Source organism: Protopterus annectens, chromosome 11.part0 (genome assembly GCF_019279795.1).
Source record: "Protopterus annectens isolate FY-2018-M chromosome 11.part0, PAN1.0, whole genome shotgun sequence".
NCBI classification, from domain to species: domain Eukaryota; kingdom Metazoa; phylum Chordata; order Ceratodontiformes; family Protopteridae; genus Protopterus; species Protopterus annectens.
In genome coordinates, this window is record NC_056745.1 from 1,419,989,556 (window position 1) to 1,420,009,537 (window position 19,982).

The window sequence follows — 19,982 nt, forward strand, 5'->3', positions numbered from 1 at the left end:
ATGGAATGAATGGGCTGACAACGTGCAGGTAGCGGAGCCAATGGATAGGTCCCAGGGAGAGGGGTCACATGACTGAACATTGGGAAATGGAAGAAAGCTCGAATTGGTAGATAATGCTGATAATTTTTTCTACAATATACATGGAAAAACGGTGACTGACATTATTCATTTAGTGCCATGTACATGGAATTGCTAAACCTTCTATTGCTTCCAAAATTTCTTACTTAAAAGACAGACTCCATAAAGTCAGAGTACACTGACAGTTATTTTAATTTCTATTTTCAATGTCAAAATTATCAGCATAATGTAGGCCTCAGTGTATGTTATATTTCATGCCTTCCCTTATTCTAACCTTCCTCCACCCAGATGACCTCACAATTGTTGAATCAAAGTGTTTGAGTCTGTTATAAGTGCAGGTTTAGCATCAAAAAGCTGATTTTGAACAAGATGCGTTCTACTAAGTGACATTCTATAAAAAATCGACCGCACTGGTTGAAGGGTATTAATCACCATGGACCACATCAAGGGACTAAGTAAAACTGTTCCTTAGTAGAGGGACCTTGGACTAAACTAATATGGGAGACTGGGGAAGTCTTTGACCACTGGTAAAAAAAAAATATTTTTTGTTTTTATTTTCATGAGCATTTTCGTTTTGGCAGACTGGGTATAACAAACTCACTTTTGTCCTTCTGATATGTAACCATCCAGTCACATGCCCAAGTTGACCATATAATGTTCCCATTATTTTGAGCAACTCAAGCATGAGGTCTTTTCATTTCTGCAGTCATGGTTGTACAGCTTAGCGACGTATTAAGAAACACAGAGATGTTATCCATAAAATTGAATAAATATTCTTCATTATCTTCAGTATAAAATTACTGGCACAGTATCTAAGGGGGAAAATGTTTAATTATGGGGGAGCAATGGATGCACATATAACCAGGGTAAATACATTCAGCTCACCAAGCTGCTAATTGGTGGAAGCTTTCATGGTGCATGTAGGGAAACATGCACTCACACAGGGGGGTATACTGCCTCCCACAATGATGCAGGTCACACATGCCCCACCCAGAGGACAGAATAGGGACACACCAACAAAACTCCCTCTATAACAGATCCTGTGGCTGACTCTTACCCATGAAAAACAAATGAGCTGTCCAGACTACAGGAGGCCAGATTGTTGGCAGGAAACAGAAGAGAAAAAAGGACAAAGATAAAAACTTACAATCTTGTGATCCCCATTTCCAACTTGGTCCTCTTGTTACAGTTGCACCAGCAAATATTCCTTTAACTTCTATCTTCTTTGAAGTTTTTCTTGTTGGCATCTTCACCCTGTAAAACAAAAATCTTAACAGTAAAAGAAGTATCCCCAAAACATATATTTCCTTTCTTGCAATGTTAAATACCTCACAGAAACAATACATTACCAATACAAGTAACTCCATATGAATTGCAGAAGTCACTACCGGGCACATTGTGGGTGCTGTGAAGAGCACTTCTGGCTGACATCAAAGATTGAAACAATACTAATTTTATGAACTTTAACTATACTTTGACTTAGGAATGGGGTCCATTCCTGTCATGGTATTAGGAACCCAAAACATTTGGAGAAATTAAAAAAGGGAGAAACACAATTTAATGAAGATAAGAACCACTCAACCCACCAAGTTTTCTCAGTTCCCTAACTTCTGAGAAGGATGTGGTCTTTATAGGCTAATACGTTCATTGCTGTGCCGCCTGACATTTAGTTCCCAGTGCCTCTATCAAGTAGAGCCACTGGAGTGATCCCCGGGGTGAGCTTTCTATTTCACATTTGCTTGACATGTATGGGAAGTCTATTCCAGAGCATGGGCAGTTTCTGGGTTATTAATCAAAAGCTGGTTTCTTTTTCCTTCTTCATAAATATTAGGATTTCAAAAGTTTGATGCATGCCTTCTTGAACTTTGCCACCGCTTTTGATGTTACTCTTCTTTCGGAAAGCTGCTCAAATCATGTCGTCTGTCACACACTCCTTGAAAAATACTTATTTGTATCTCCATTTAACCTTCCACTTTGTACCTTCAGACTGTCTGGCTGTTCTTCTACACACATTCTTTTTATTTCATTAGAAGATCGTACTCGCATGGACTCCTGTGGGTTCTTGAGGTAATTAAAGTGTTTGCCGCACATTCCACTTTACGTTGGACTTGTTCTCCTTAGCAAAGGCTAGTATCCTCTCTCTTCCATTACGGACGCTTTCAAACATCCAAGAATGTACCAGTGATGTGACACACACTGCCAAACTACCAATGTACATCATGTATGTATTGCTACTACACTGTAATAAATGATTAATGTATTTTCCCAACAGGAAACCAGTATATTGTTACATTCATAATAAATAACTGGACAATACGACAAATATTTATTAAGCATAAGCTCCAGCTTCCTTGTGGAAAACAGAACTAGTAAGATGCAAAAGTGGTATCATAATAAATATTGGCATCCTATACAGAATGAGTGAAGGCACTGTGTGTACAACTGGATGTTAGTTCTACTCTCAGTGTAAAATAATTCTCATCCTTAGTGTGCATCTAAGAGCTCATATCAAAGATAGGGGTCCGAATGGAGAGATGATAAGTCAGCAAGCAAAGGACAGTAGTATTGCTTAAACTGAATTCATACTCAAGTCTTGGTGAGTACCTTCACAAGGTGGACCCTGTTGTTTTACAAAATCTCACCAAGGCAACACTGATATATAAACTGTATTTACGTAGCATATATCATGAACAGAAGTAGGTCAAAAATTAAAAGAGACAGCTGGGTGCACAAGACCCAGGATAAAAAAGTGCCCAATCCTGGTAGGCACACTGGTGCCAGGACTGGAACAAAATGACAGCGTAGAATCCTCAAAATATGGAAATATTCCTACAATGAGGCCAGGCCCAGGGGGAGGATGGCCCCCTTGTTGTAGAAGGAAGTAGCAGACCACAAAAATCACAAAAACTGATAGGCCAGAGAAGAGCCATAAAGATGATATAGTGAAGAGCCATAAAGATGATATAGTAGACTACTGATTATGTAAAAAGCCCAGAATTTCCAGACACAAAGAAAAATACTTCCACAAGAAAAACTGTTAGAAGCTTCAAATAAAAATTTGTGTTCACTAACACAATAGATTTGTGAAAAACATTAGACAGACCAAGAAACTTTGAGTTGTCTGGAAAAAGAAGCATCTGAGGAAATGCAAAAATATAAACAACAAAACCTAGAGATTTTTGAAAAGTATAAAAAAAGAAATATGGACATGGGGAAAAAAAGAGAGATTTGATGTGGTGCAATATTTATGCAAAGTTGAAAGCTACATTAATCAATACAAAAAGGCAGCCCCAAAGATATTCAAAGAAAAATACAGGCAAAGGCATCCAGATATAGAAAATTTCACAATAAAAAAAATAATATCACAAAGGGGGAATGTAGAAAAGAAAATTAGTAAAGTAGAAGTTACAAAAATAAAAGTTGAAGTTACAGGACTCAGGAATTATTGATTCCCCATTCAGGAATTATTGATAAACTCACCAAAATAGGCATCAACTCCTATATCACTAGGAGGGTTTTGGCTCACAGATAGAACCTACAGTGTGAAAGTAGCGGACTCCAAGTCAGACTGCCAAACAGTCTCGAGTGGAGTCCCACAAGGATCGGTCCTGGTTACTCTCCTGTTTGGTATCTACTTCTAAGAAGTCTAGGCCAACACAGAGGGACTCTGGCTGACCAAGTCCACAGACAACTGCAAGCTGGGAGCCATTATTAACTCCCCAAGTGATGTAGACATCCTACAGAAAGGCCTCACTGAGACCAATGACTTGTGTCGAAACCAGGACCTTAAGCTTAATGTCAAAAAATGCGTCATCTCCTTTAGGAAAAACTCAGCTCCGACTAATTACCACATCGATGGGAGCCCACTGAACACTGAAGGCATTATAAGAGATCTGGGGACACAGGTTGACAGCAACCTCTCCTGCGACAACTACATTGCCACTGTGGTCAGAAAGTCCTTTTATGTGGCACATCTCATTACCAAGGGTTTTGCATCCAGGAAGGAAGTCATCATCTCTCTCTCTACTCTTCCCTCACTAGGCCAATAGAGTATAATGCCCCATTTGGCATGTACCTCACTAGACACATGGAATAGCTGGAAAGGCCACAAAAGTACCTCACGAAAAGGATCCTAGGCCTTAAACACATCCTACATGGTCATACTCAAAAAACTCCTGCTATTCTCTGTCTCATATCGTCTATTAAGAGGCGATCTCTGCTTGAATTACAAAGCCATATCTGACCCAGCTCTGTTAGAAATGCTACATATAAAGAAATTCCAATCCCTCTGCATTGCACGCTCCAGAGACCTCAACCTCATTATCACAATCAACAGAACATGCTGTAGGGACAGGTTCCTCACCCAGAGACTGCCCATGCTCTGGAATAGACTTCCCATACATGTCAAGCAGAGCACCTTGCTGTCCCTCTTCAAGATGAATCTTGATGAGTGGATGGGTAATAGAACGTTCACCCCGGGGATCACTCCAGTGGCTCTACTTGATAGAGGCACTGGGAACTAACGTCAGGCGGCACAATGCCAGGGCACTTCTATGGGCTAGGCTTGTAAAGGCTCCAGAGCCATTAGCCTAGTACACACCTATGAACCTATAGAATGCCTGTGAAGTGAAGGATTTGGTGTAGAAGGTCTAACAAAAGTTACATTACAGCATGATGGAATGAGTCCCCAAAGTAAGGAGAAACAGGAAGATCAGGAGACATCAGAAGCAGAATGACTACATCCTGGATTTGCTTTTACTGTCAGACTCTTGTGTCTGTTATTATTCCACTCAAAGTGCCATGGTATGTGTCTGTAAATAAATTCTGATGTACAAATGTTTCCACTTAGGGTTTCTTTATACTATTTGTGTGTAGACTTTATTACTAGTTATATGATTAGTTTATACACTTTTGGATTTGTTATGCTATTTGTTTCTGCTACTTGTGGAGCTTTTCCTCGGGCCTCCACTGAAAAAGGGCTTTTGTTCAGTTGGGCTAACCCGGTCAGCAAATATCAAATAAATAAATAAGAGACAAGAAATATGGACATGGGAAAGAAAAGGAGATTTAATATGGTATAATATTTATGAAAAGGAGAAAAAAAAAACTAATAAATACAAAAAGAGCAGCACCAGAGATATTTGAAGAGAAATACAGGCAAAGGAATCCAGACATGGAAAACTATACAATACAAAAAATAAGAAGACAAAGAGGAAAAGCAGAAAAGAAGATTAGTAATGGAAAACTTAAAGAAACAGAAACTGAGGTTATGGAATACCTGTGAAGTGAAGGATTCAGTGTAGAAAATCTAACTCAGACAGCACCACAGCAAGATATAGCAATGGACATCCAAATTAAGGAGAAACCACTGGAATGGAAAGCAACTGGTCAGTTGCCATATGAAGATATTTTGGAGCTTTCCACAGGAAACCAGTATAAACATTCACTTGAAGATGAATAGCAAGGGAAGAAAAGTACAGTTGTGTACACTTACCATAAATGTAGATGTTTGAGTGTATTCACAGTTGCAGTCATTACATTTGGGTAATCTGCTGGCAGGTTGCCCTAAGTTGGCATGAATTCCAAAGTCTTGGGTCCTGCATCGGTTGCTGTCTTCTCTTCCATGACGCCAGGTCATCAGGGGTATAAAACATGCAGCAGACGCCATTTTCTTTAGTTTTTCTTGCCCCCGATGTCAGGTGCCCCCAAAAAGGTAGCAAAAAAAAAATACATATATATATATATATATATATATATATATATACATATATATATATATATACATATATATATATATACATATATATATATATATATACATGCATCAATATAAACTTTACCTTCATCTACAAGCAAATACACCGCATAGGTTGTAGAAGATAGAGAAGGAAAGATAAACTCCAGAATTACAGGGGGATGGCAAGAGGGTAACCTGGACTGCAACAGTGAATACACTTGAATATCTACATTTATGGTAAGTGTACACAACTGTACTATGTTCTTCGTGTTTCACTGTTGCAGTCATTACATTTGGGTAGAATCCCAAAGCTATGGTTGGGGGGCTGGAGCTAAACAGCATTAGGTGTGGCTATAAGGCCCTGCAGAACTGCAGTGGCAAAGCCTGCCCTGGACTTAGAGTAGAGAGGCAAATGATAATGCCTTTTGAAGGTGTGAACAGAACTCCAAGTAGCAGCCTCTAGAATGTCTTTGATTGGTACTCCTCTGAGAAAGGCTGCTGAAGTAGCAGCAGCTCTGGTGGAATGAGACCTAATGCCCTTGGGCATAGGTTTACCATGGTGTAGGTAGCAGAAACGGATGAAGTGGCTTATCCACTTTGGAACTGTCTGCTTTGAAATAGCCTTTCCTTCTGATCCTACAGCATAGGACACCAGTAATTGCTCAGTTTTTCTTAGAGCTTTAGTCCTGCTCAAGTAGAATCTTAGCTGTCTGTGTACGTCCAAGGAATGCAGAATTCCCTCCCCCTTGTTCTGCAGTTCTGGATAAAAGGTTGGCAAATGAATTGTTTGGTTAAGAGCCACACTGGAAACCACCTTAGGCATAAAAGAAGGATTTGTCCTCAGAGACACCCTGTCTGGGTAAAATATGATAAAAGGCTCTACAGCCATGAGGGCCTGTAGCTCTGAAACTCTTCTTGCTGAAGTAATTGCTAGTAGCAGAGCTGTTTTCCATGATAAGAACTTTATATCGGCAGTAGCAGATGGTTCAAATAGAGGCAGAGTGAGCTTTTCCAACACATAACTGAGGTCCCATGCAGGTAATGGTGATCTTCTAGGAGGCCTTACATTTTTGGCTCCTCTAAGATACTGCTTTAGTAAAGGATGAGAAAAGATTGGTGGCTCTGTATTGTAATGAGCCGAAATGGCAGAGGCATGGATTTTAATTGATGAGAAAGATAGGCCTTTGTCAAGCATCTCAGTTAAGTATTGTAATGTCTGAGGAATATTTGGTTCTGCTGTAACAGTTCCTTGTGCTTGATTCCAAGCACAGAATCTCTTCCATTTATCAGCATAAGATTTTCTAGTACTAAGCATTCTGGCTTCCAAAATGAAATCCATCACAGCTTTACTGAGAGGTGTTGTTTGTATAACTACATGATCAGCCATGCTGCCAGGTTCAGTATCTGTAGTTGATTGTGCAGGATCTGATTGTTTTGCTGGGACAGTAGTTGAGGTCTTTGAGGTAAGGTCCAAGCTGGGTATTGAGACAAGTTCCTTAGGATTGGGTACCAGTACTGGGGGAGGCCTGTCCGGGGCAATTAGTACCATCTTTGGTTTCTCTTGTCTGACTTTTAGGAGGACCTTGGGGAGAAGAGGCAGAGGAGGAAAGGCGTAAACTGATGTTTTTTTCCAACTGAAGGACAGGGCGTCCACTTTCCATGCTCGTCTGTGATAAGTCCTTGTGCAGAATCTTTTCAATTGATAATTTTGAGGAGAGGCAAATAGATCTATGTCTGGGCTCCCCCATTTCTCTGTTATAATGCTGAAGACTTGCGGATTTAGTTTCCACTCGTGAGGATCCATAAGGTTTCTGCTTAAATCGTCTGCCAGTGTATTTTGTTTTCCTGGCAGGAATTGAGCCTGAAGATGTATTTGGTAGGTCAAAGCTGTGTCCCACAGTGCCATGGCTAATCTGCAAAGGGGGTATGAGTGTGTGCCCCCTTGCTTGTTTATATACCACATGACTGTGGTGTTGTCCATCTTTATCAGTAGTTGTCCTGGATGAAGTAAGTCCTTGAAGGCTGTTAGGGCATTTTGAACAGCTAGCATCTCTTTCTGGTTGATATGTAGATGCATTTGTTTTGGGGTCCATATGCCCTGAATGCATCTTCCTGCCATGTGGGCCCCCCAGGCATAATCCGAGGCGTCTGTTGTTAAGGTTTGGCTGGCAGGGGGGGAAGAGTGAAGGCCCGTCCCATGTTTTGGTGACATGCCTTTGCCCACCAGAGAAACTCCTGTTGTAGGCAGGGAATGACAGGAATCATTGCTTCCAGACTGTGAGAATGCTGACTCCATAAACTTTTCAGGTACCATTGAAGTTTCCTCATATGCAGTCTTGCATATGGAATCAGTAGGATGCAGGATGCCATGAAGCCCAGAGCCTGCAGAATTTGTCTTGCAGATAACTGGGTTTTTGTTGCCATCAGTTTGAAGTAAGTAGTCAGCTGCCTTTGCTTGTCTGGCGTGAGGTAAGCCATCTGGGCAGTTGTATTCAAGCTTGCACCCAGGAATGTTATCCTTTGAGAGGGCACCAGTTGTGATTTATTTTCGTTTATTGTGTACCCTAAGCATGTTAGAAGCCTTTTCACAAACGCCAGGTGTCGAAGAAGAATGTCCATGTTCTCTGCTTGAATGAGACAGTCATCTAAGTAAGGATATATCTGTATACTTCTTTGTCTGTAAAATGCAATTACTGGTGCCAGGCACTTTGTAAAGACCCTGGGCGCAGTAGATAAGCCAAAGGGCAGTGCATAGAATTGGTAATGCATTAAGCCAGCCTTGAATTTGAGGTATCTTCTGCACGATTGTCTTATTGGGATATGCAGGTATGCCTCTTTTAGGTCTAGTGTCACCAGCCAAGCATTCTTGCCCAGCATGGACAGAAGCTGCTGCAAAGTCAGCATTTTGAATTTTGGAATGTCCAGGTATGTGTTCAAAATTGATAAATCCAGAATTGGCCGCCAGGCCTTGTCCTTTCTGGGTACCAGGAACAGTCATGAGTAAAAACCTTCTCCTTTTTCCTGTTCTGGTACTGGCTGAATGGCCCCCATATCCATGAGGGACGTAACCTGTTTTTGTGCCTCTGCCCATTGGATTTTTTGGCAGATCTGACCAACCATTTGCCATTGGCAGAGTGTGGAAATGGAATCTGTATCCCTGTGATACTATGTTTAATACTTGTCCTGGGTTATTAACTGCCAATTTTGAGCAAAAAGTGCAAAATTTCCCCCTATGGGTACTGCCAAAAGATAAGTGCTTGGTGTAGGCAGAGGGAAGTCATTGGGATTGTTTTCTGTATGTTTGCGCTTTATCTCCTCCAGATTTGGAGGTAGAAGCGCCCCATTGCTTTGACCTGTATGAATCTTGCGCCTGGTATCTGGAATCCTTAGGGTGTCTGGATTTGCCCCTTTGAGCTCTGTCTGACACAGGAAAGGACCAGTTTTTTGTAGGCCAGTGTCTACTGAATCTTGGTGGCTGCACTTGTAAGAAGTCTAACAGTTTGCATAGACTTAGCTTTGTCTTACATTTTCTTTAAAACCTCTTCTGCCTTAATACCAAACAGAGAATCATGCTGTAAAGGTGCATCTAGCAATTTAGCTTTAACATGATCAGGCAAATTTTGTTCCTTTAACCAGGCATGCCTCCTAATCACAGATCCAGTAACTGCGGCCCAGCAGGAGGCCTCTAAGGAATCAAAACCACATTGCAAAGTATGCGTTCCAACTTGTTCAGCTGCATGCAATAATTCCTGCAATTCTTTATTTTCTGCACTTCATCAATCCCATAATATGTTGTTGGTACTTTAGCATATGAAATTGACAGTTTAAGGCCCTGATTGCCAAGGTTACAGATGTATAAACATTTTTTCCCCATCTGTCTAGTGCCCTTGAATCTCTGTCAGAGGGGGTAGGATTTTTTGCTGTTGAGGCCTTAAATCCCTTTGGACCCTGTGAAACAGTTTCAGGATCAGCAGCAGGTTTTCTAAATAAAGATTTATGTGAGTCAGGGACCCTGTAATATCTGTCAGGCATACTGGGAGCCGGAGGTAAGGAGTCAGGGGTCAAGCTTGACTCCAAAAACACATCATCCACAATGTCTAAAACAGGGGGAAAGGCTAAAGGCTTGTGCTGAGGGAGTAGAAGGAAATCCCTGAGCCTCTTTTTTGATTCTGAGATGTCTTGACTCTCCCAGTGAAAATGCTCCCTCAAAGTATGCAAGGTTTCTCCAAATGAATAATCCTCAGGAGGAGATGCAGATGGAATAGACTCCTCAGCATCAGAATCCTCATAGGGAGGTATAGATAATTCCTGATCAGAAGAGGAATCAGAAGAAATAGAAACCTGATCTGAAGATTCATAATCAGTGTCTTGCCTAGGCCTCTTATCTGTAGGGGGATGGGTACCATCAAGGTAATAAGATCTTCAGCCATTTTGATCATCTGCTTTTTAGGCATAGAAGCCTGCGCACATGGCTCATGCATCGGTTTTTTAGTTTTAGAAGTTGCTTTTGTCTTTGGTTTGCAGCTGTCGTCAGTTTGATATACAAATGTTGAGGTCTGAATACACCCTCAGAAGCTGGTGCCTGCTCAGCAGCTCCGGACCCATTTGAGGGATATGCATCCGTCGGTCCAATACCTTGAGTATCTTATGGCATGCCGGACTCCACATGGGTGTCGGTAGAGGCCTGCGACTCTAAGGTAGCAGGTATCAGGGGCTGAGAAAGCATCTCACTGAGTACCGGCGACTGGCTTAGGAGAAGCTTCATCGTCAGTTTTGGATCTCAACTGCCTTTCTCTATCCTTTTCTTTGCGTTTTTTATGTACTCCAGTAGTCGGATTGCCATCAGACGACATTTCTGGGTAGTTAAATCTGTTTCCAAAATACTTTGATGCAAAAATATACCGACGCTTAATAGTGCGTTGGTTAAATCTAGCACAAAATCGACAGCCAGGCATGTTGTGATCAGGGCCTAGGCAAGGAATACAGTATAAATGGAAATCCTTATGAGGTATTTGCTTCCCATAAGTAATACAATTATTAACTTTTTCTGACATGGGTAAAAAGCAAGAAAACGTTTCCCCAACGGGGTACTTAGCTTTAGTGAAGACTTCGGATCTGAAACTCAAACTCGAATATTTCAGTAGTCAGCCGACCGGCACTTGCGAAATGCTTCTGCTTCGGGCACCGCGTGGCAAGAAAGACTAAAGAAAATGGCGTTGGCTGCATGTTTTATACCCCTGATGACCTGACTTCATAGAAGAGAAGACAGCAACCGACGCAGGACCCAAGACTTTGGAATTCAGGCCGACTTGAGGGCAACCTGCCAGCAGATTACCCAAATGTAATGACTGCAACACTTGAAACACGAAGAACATTAGGAAACTGTGGCAACTCTGATGCAATGTTGAAGAGTGATAGGCCAGTGAGTTCCCAAGTGACAGAGCAATGAATGGCACAGGATGAAATTGAAGAGAATGTGCAACAGGAAGATGCTCTAGAACTTTCTATAGAATGCCCGCAGGAAATGGAGAACAAAAAATAAGTCCGTTTATACAAAGACTGCTGTTTTAATTTCCAATGCTGTGTGGCTATATATTGAACTACTTTATTACATTTCTGTATTCTGACTGCATATATGCCGCACTGCTATGTTTTTTATACTATCTTTTTAATAACTGTATAACTGTGTCAATACGAAAGTTGTTTTGAACCTACTTAAGTATATTTAACTGGGTAACTAAATCTACCTTGCTTTTTTCTATAATTACCTGATCAGAATTAGCAGAAAAGTAACTAGTTTTTACCTGGCCAATGGAATTATAAGTAATTTGTCTGGAACTGTTGTTTTAAAGGAAGTGTGTCTAACTAATCCACACCAAGAATGATGCCACAATATGAAGACAAGATGATCAATTTCAACAATTGGCTTAAGTATTGGTGCCATTCAAAGGGGATCCAATGCCTGTCAGCCTGGGATGACATGCTCGACAAGCCACGATGCTTCGCTAGGGACGGCTTGCACCTGTCACCGCTGGGCTTTTGGATATTGGCAAACTCTCTTGCCACCCCCATAGTGCCTTTTTTAGGCAAGGCTCAAAAGACAAACCCACCTCCATAGGTATCACAAGGGATAAGAAACTAAGAGTAATGCTACTCAACCCCAGAAGTCTAAACCTCAAGATGCGCGCACTCAAAACTCTCCTTAGCATGGAGAACATCGATATCTGTGCAGTAACAGAAACCTGGTTCAAGGCTCTCGAGAGCACCCCAGCACTACCAGGTTATACCTCATACCATGCTTTTCGGCCCCAAAACTTGGACCGAACCACAAAAGGAGGGGGAGTATCAATATTCGTCAAAGATACCCACACCTCCAGGTTGGTGGCACAGCACGAAGCATCAGAGATTATACATGTGCAACTAACAGTGGGTAAAACTGCCTTCCAGTTTATAGCCTGCTACAGACCACCCTCCCAAACCCAGGAACCCCACTCAGCCTTCCTGAGAACACTGGAAAATATGAAGGTCTCTCCAAACACCATTATATTGGGCGACTTCAACTACCCAAATATAGACTGGGAGCATTACTCCAGTTCCAACACCCTAGCCCAAAGGTTCCTAGAATTTATAAACTCAAATACTATGGAACAACTTGTTACCACTCCCACAAGAGGGGAAAACATACTGGACCTGATCATCACCAACATGGGGGCTCTATGCTCCAGACCAGAAGTGTATCCCTCACTGGTAAGATCAGACCATAAACTAATCTCACTGGATATTCACATCCCGACCCCACCCCCTGCCCAGAAAACCACAGTGAAAAACTTCTCTAAAGCAAATTTCACACTCCTCAAAACTGAGGGGGAATCCTTCAAAGCCCCCATGCCTGTGGAAAATACAGCCCAGACCGCAGAATCCTTTATAAACGCATTCTATGAACACCTTCAGGAATGCATGGATCATGCAATCCCAAATAAAACCAAGACCCAATCCTCCAAAGGCAGGCGTCCTGTCTGGTGGACCCCAGCCATAAACAAACTATACAATAGAAGGAGGAAGCTACTACATGACAGAGCAAAATCACAAAAAGGGAAGGCATCTCTGATCAGTATTAGCAAAAAACTACGGGCACTCATAAAATCGTCTAAGGCCAGCTTCGAGAGAAAAATTGCCACTAAGGATAATCACAAGGCTTTCTTTAGTTATGTTAGGAACCTGGGTGGGAATTCCCAGATATGCTCAGAATTAGTCCAAAATTACAAAAAATACACCGAACCCACAGACATTGCCAACATCCTAGCTGACAGGTTCAGCAAACTCCCCTCCCCACCAAAAAGGCAAATATCTATCCCAGCAGAGTGCTGCCCCCCTGACATCTCAGATGCTCAGGTAAGAGCCGAACTCTCCAAAGCAAAAAACACAGCATCAATGGGACCAGACGGTGTCCCGGGCTGCGTCCTACATGAACTCCAAGAAGAGCTAAACCCAAACATAAAACTACTGTTCAATCTCAGCCTTACTACAGGATATGTACCCAAAGAGTGGCGTACAGCAACAATGGTCCCTCTCCACAAAGGCGGTGCCTCAATGGATCCTGGAAACTATCACCCCATAAGCCTGACTAGCTTGGTCTGCAAAGCTATGGAAAGGATCATCATGGACCTCATAAATAAAGATATTGGGGACCTACAGACACTGGATCCCACCCAGTTCGGCTTTGTTAAGGGCAGATCCTGCCTCTTAAACCTGGTCGATTTCTTTGAAACAGTCACCAAGGCCATTGACGAGGGGAAGGTGGTCCACACAGCCTACCTGGACCTCGCAAAAGCCTTCGATACAATACCCCACTCGGGCATTATAGATAAGCTCACCAGCTTAAATATAAATCCCTATGTCACTAGATGGGTTGCAAACTGGATCAAGGACAGAACCCACATGGTTAGAATTGCTGGAGCCATGTCAGACTCCAAACCAGTTACAAGTGGCATCCCACAAGGCTCAGTCCTGGGACCTCTCTTGTTCGGTATATATTTCTCGGAGGTACAGGCCAACACAGAAGGACTGTGGCTGACCAAGTTCGCAGATGACTGCAAGCTAGGCGCCATAATCGACTCTCCAGCCGACACAAGCATCCTACAAAAGGGCCTCATAGAAACAGACAACTGGTGCCAGAGCCATGGCCTCAAGCTAAACGCCAAAAAGTGTATAGTCATCCCCTTTGGCAAAAGTGCCCACAAATTACCACATAGGTGGTAATCCATTAAGTATGGAAGAAGTAATTCGGGACCTGGGGACAAGTTGATAGCAATCTCTCATTTGAAAACCACGTGGCCAAAGTGGTTAGAAAAACATTTTATATAGCCCACCTAATCATGAAGGGATTCACATCTAGATCAGGGGAGGTCATCGTGCCTCTTTACTCATCCCTCATCAGGCCCATAACTGAGTACAGTGCCCCTTTTGGGATGTACCTTACCAGACACCTGCAGCAACTGGAAAGACCCCAAAAGTACCTCACCAAGAGGATCAAAGGGCTCAAACAGATGCCATATGCTGCCCGGTTAAAGAAACTCCAGCTCTACTCAGTGGCATACCGCCTGCTCAGAGGCGATCTGTGCCTGACGTATAAAGCCATGTCCAACCCGGAATTAATGGACATGCTGCACCTCAGAAAATCCAAATCCCATCGAGCTACGCGTTCGAGACTTGAACCTCAGCACTGAAATAAATAGGACATGCTGGAGGGACAGATTCATAACCCAGAGGCTCCCTTCACTCTGGAATAAAATCCCAGTCCAGGTTAGGCTGAGTCCCTCATTGACTCTCTTCAAGAGGAATCTTGATGAGTGGATGGGAGATCGTAGGTTTACCCCGGGTATCACTTCTGTGTCACTGTTAGACAGAGGCACAGTATACTAACCTCGAAAAAGGGCATAGTAAAATTCATTTAAAATGGGTGGCGAAAGCCAAACACACTCTGGCTAGGCTTATAAATGCCCTAGCACAGATAGCCTAGTATGAACCTATGAACCTACAGTTTATTTCACCACCCTGTTTTCTTTCTCCCTTTATTGCATCTAGCTCTCCAACCTGCCAATCCTGTGCTAGGGTTTGGGAAGCTGCCCTGTCCAACATTGCTGTCTCTTCCCCAAGCCAAGGAATAGAGCCAAACCTCTCCCTGAGCATCAATCCCTTAAGGAAACAAGAAAGTATGTTCACTACAGCTATAGTGTGTAAAGACTTTATATGTTTAATATCTCCAGGTCTTCAAATTATACTCCCTAGTCAGGCCAGCCAACAGCCAAAGTATTCCTTTCTTCCAACTTCCATACCTTCCCCTCTCACATCACAGCCTCTGATTTTTACTCCTGTTTTTCCCCTCCTTTTTACCTTTAGACTGGCTAGCCCTACAAGTAGCCACGGTTGCAATACATCCTGTGGCCACTAGGTGGCAACCCCCTCCTAGGCCCATCTCCTTTATCATCTACCCAACTATCTTAACATTCAACTCTCAGGTACACAGATTTCTCCTAAAATTATCTCTCTCCCAGTCCCAAACTATCCTTCTACTTTCTACTGTATATCACTCAACTACCCTGCATAGTATCTCCCATACACTTACCTGGGCAGGCAGAACTCCACTGATGGTTTTTCATAGATTCAGTCCTTCACTGGCTCTACCTGCTCATTTGCCCTGCGGGCTCACTCCGCTCCCCTACCCTGCCCCCAATTCTCCCCCGCCCCCACTACTCCTACATTTATATACCCTGACCACTCCCACATCCATACAACCAACCACATGATAGACCTCTTAAAGGTATACAACCAGATCCCCTTAACAAAGTACTTAATCAGCACTGTTCCTCCACATTAACCTGTATATAACACCCCATTATGGAATCTACCTGACCATTGCGCATGTTCCTACTATTATTCTCACTTCTAACTATTCTATCCATACCTTATCTTTTTACACTCTATGAACACCTTAACTGCCTAGGGTTCCAGTACCCATAAGACAAACCTCCACACCCACACTTGTAATCAATCATAGCCATAATAACATACCCAGCACATCAAACTACCTACCAGCTAAATATCATAGAGTGACTCACATTAAATGTCATAACTCATGGGATAGGAAACTCCAGAACCTAATATTTAAACTTCTAAAATCTGTACTGAGACTACAAGTTCACTCCTTATTACATGGTGATATCCACCCAAATCCAGGACCAAATTCTACTACAACTATAGAGCCTCACATTAAAATCCCTGCTAACTCACATTTGGTTACTAGACCCTCTAATTCACTCCTAATAGCCCATCTTAATACTCAGAGCAATAACAATAAGGTTGCCCACCTGCATCCTCTCATGGATGTACATTCATTTGACATCCTATGTCTCACTGAAACATGGCTCAAGGCAACAACAGCAGACAATGAGGTAATACCACCCAGATATAATAACCTGAGACTAGACCGTAAAGCTAGAAAGGGTGGTGGAGTAGCTATACTATATAAATCTGGTTTACAAGTAACCTCCATAGAATCTAATCCACCCCTAGCCAGTAATGCAGAAATCCTTATTTCCAAAATTCAGCTTAATAAATGTAAATCTATATCATCTGTATTTATCTTCCTCCAGGCAATAACATTAATACCCTAGAGAATATCCTTAGTTGGCTCTCCACAAACTACCCACAGGAAACCATAGTACTTGGTGACTTTAATATCAATTGGAAGAGGTGTACCACAGAACAGCCTTCTACCCATATAAACCTTTACGGTTTTGCACAAACCATTACATCCCCCACAAGGACCAATAAAGTTAATAACAAGGAAAGCACCCTTGACTGGATCCTCATAAATAGTCACCACCAAAATTACATAGTAGGAACCCTCCCTAAAGACATAAGTGACCTTTCTCTTACCTTCTTAATTAGAAATAAGAGTGACATTCCAAACCCAACCACATATAGGACAATAAGATCCAACAAAGATTTCAACCCTGATACCTTTCAAAAAGAACTTAAAGCATGTGATTGGTCCCCCCTAAAACAACTACCGTTAGAAGCAGCGGTTATATACTTCAGTTCTAAATTCTTAGCTATTCTTGACCACCATGCACCAACTCATACAATTAGAACTAGAGTTAAATCAGCCCCATGGCTTTCTAAAGCAACTAAACAAAAAATCCTCCTTAGAAACAAAGTCTGGGCAAACTGACACTCTACTAAAGACCCTGCAGATCAATTAAAGTTTAGACAGCTAAGAAACGAAATAAAAAAAGCCATACAGTTGGACAAAAGTAATTTTTACTTTCAGCTCCAACAAACCCTCAAAACAAACCTCAGAAATTCTGGTCAGGCATTAATAAACTTCTACACCCAGGTCGATCACTCACACCCACCCCTTCAGGTTCTGATCACAGTAGTCCCAAGCAAATAGCCAACACGTTCAATACTTTCTTCACAGAGACCATTCAATCACTTGCCAATCAGCTATCCTCTGACACCTCATCTTCCACCACCTCAAACTCTTAATACACCTCAATCATTTCACTTTCAACTTGTTCCCACATCCCTTATCTGTAACCTAATTCAAAAACTTAAACCTACCACCCTCTCGGCAGATCTACTACCTGCAGAATACTTACAAAAAGCTGAAAAAGCTATAGCCTACCCCCATATCCATCCTGATTAATAGAACCATTACTGAAGGAAACGTTCCATCAAACTGGAAAATGTCATATATTATCCCCCTGCATAAAGGTGGGGACTCCAACAAATTATCAAACTATAGACCTATAGCCATATTATCTCCACTGGCAAAAATAATGGAGAAATGCATTCACAAACAGCTGTTAAACTTCCTATTAGAAAACAACTTATTAGCTAACAGCCAACATGGTTTTAAACCATTTCATAGCACCACCTCTGCTCTTTTATCCTTCTCTGACCACATTAGTAAATATCGGAATAATGAGCTTCTATCCTCCGCCCTCTTTATTGACTTGTCAAAAGCATTCGACATGGTCAACCACCAACTACTCATTAACATACTCAAAAACCTGTCACTAGATACATTGGCTATACAATGGTTCCAATCCTACCTAAACAGCAGGCAACAGGCTGTATTATGGGAGAATAACTTATCTTCTAACCTCCCGATTACCCTCGGTGTCCCTCAAGGCTCCATACTAGGACCACTCTTATTTTCTATATTTATAAATGACCTACATTCTGCAATACCTCAAGCTACCTGTATCCAATATGCAGATGATTCAACATTAATATGCTCAGCCACTTCTCCATCAGATCTTCAGTCACTAACCCAAAATGTGTTTAATACAGTTGAGAAATGGCTTCTACACTGATGTCTTATCTTGAACCCCAAAAAGACAAAACTTCTACTATTTACTCCCACACATAGATCCTCCCCACTTAATTTTACTGTTACATCAAGTAATGGTACTATTATCTCTCTGGATCCCACTACAAAATTACTTGTGATACTAATAGATAACAACCTTACCTTTGATTCCCATATAAACAGTACTATAAAAACAGTCAACAAGAAACTAGGTTCCCTCTATAGGATCAAACCCTTTCTAACCCCACTAGCCAGGTCCACTATTGCCCATACCCACTTAATTTCTACCCTACTATATGCCTCCCCTATATACACTAAACTACGTAAAAGCAGCTTGAATAAGCTGGCCATCTCCTACAATAACATTGCCAGATTTGCAACTGGGTCTTCCTACTGAACCCATCATTGTCACAATCTTAAAACAGCTAGGATGGTTAGAGCTGCCAAATCTTTTAACATTTAACCAACTAACAGTTGCCCACAAGATCCTGTATCAACCTACTAACACACCAGTACTGACAAATCTTATTACCCCCATAGCAACCTAAAGACCTTACGCTCATCTAATAAACAACTTGTGCAAATATGTAAAACTAGCAATTTGGCTGGTGACGCTCTGTTCTCTAATACTATTGGCAAAACCTGGAACTGCCTCCCCAGTGATCTGACCTCCCTTACCTCAATCACCCGATTTAAAAGCAAACTGAAACCATACCTTAAAGCACAATGGTTATGCCCCTGTGCTTACCCTAACTACCTCACTTACCAATGGGTATTACTCATCTTATCTGCATGTGCTGGATACTTTTCTGTTACCTAAAAAGACTACGCATCTGTACAGTTGAAAACATTTTACTTGTGATTTCATTGCTATGACTAACTATACCGGATATGAACTAAATTTGTGAGTAAAATTCCAATGTAAAGTAAAAAAAACTGTAATGTACCTCAATTTTTTTGTAAAATCTCTCTTACTGTAAATATTGTAAATGTGGAGCTTTTCTCCCCAGGCCTCTACTGAAAATGGACATGTATCCAGTTGGACTAGCCTGATCAACAAATGTAAAATAAAATAAAAAAAAAAATGTTTCCTCTGTTTAGAAGAAAATGAGCTAACAGAAGAGTTGCTTGACTTAATAGATAGACATATAGACATATTAAGATCAATGAAAGAAACAGACTGTAGAAGTTCAATAAAATCCAAAAAGCCAAAAGTTTGACAAAACAAATGAACACAGTAATTAGGACTGTCCATAGAGAGCCATGAAATATAACAGAAGTAAACAGGATATATTACTGTGCAGCTAAATAGATACAATTCTACCACAAGAACACAGGGTAGTGAGAGAAAGGAAGCTGAGAAATCGAATACCATCATGGAAGTATTGAATAACGAACACTATAAAGCAATTAAGACAGAAGTGTCACTGTTGTAAGAGTATAGAAGAGGGAACATCTCAACAAAAATACTCAAAGATAGACTTGAAAAAAGCAATGCACAATATTATAATGGGTCAGGATTTATCATGCACTATCACAAATAATAAACTAAAAATATCAGCAAAGGCAGAAAAACATAGAAGATATATACAGATAATTATAAAGGAAACATACAAAATAAGCAATTTACTGATGACCCAAAAAAGTTTTATAGAGAACTAGGAAACAAGGTAAAAGGAATTGAAAGACCACTAAAAAAAGAAGAACTAGATACATTTTGGATAAGTATTCATGAAGATCCTGTGGAACTTACCAAAGATGCTAAATTAATACAAGTAAAAGAAAGAA

General features: G+C 41.3%; 1 protein-coding gene across 1 annotated transcript in view; it reads right to left on the minus strand.

The window, feature by feature from the left end:
• Nucleotides 1–19,982, minus strand: part of LOC122815880 (E3 ubiquitin-protein ligase MIB2-like) — a 782,860-nt gene that overhangs the window by 613,117 nt on the left and 149,761 nt on the right. Inside the window, exon 3 of the mRNA XM_044088707.1 lies at nt 1,226–1,332. Within this exon, the coding sequence (XP_043944642.1) occupies nt 1,226–1,332 (107 nt within the window). The remainder of the gene's footprint in view (nt 1–1,225; nt 1,333–19,982) is intronic.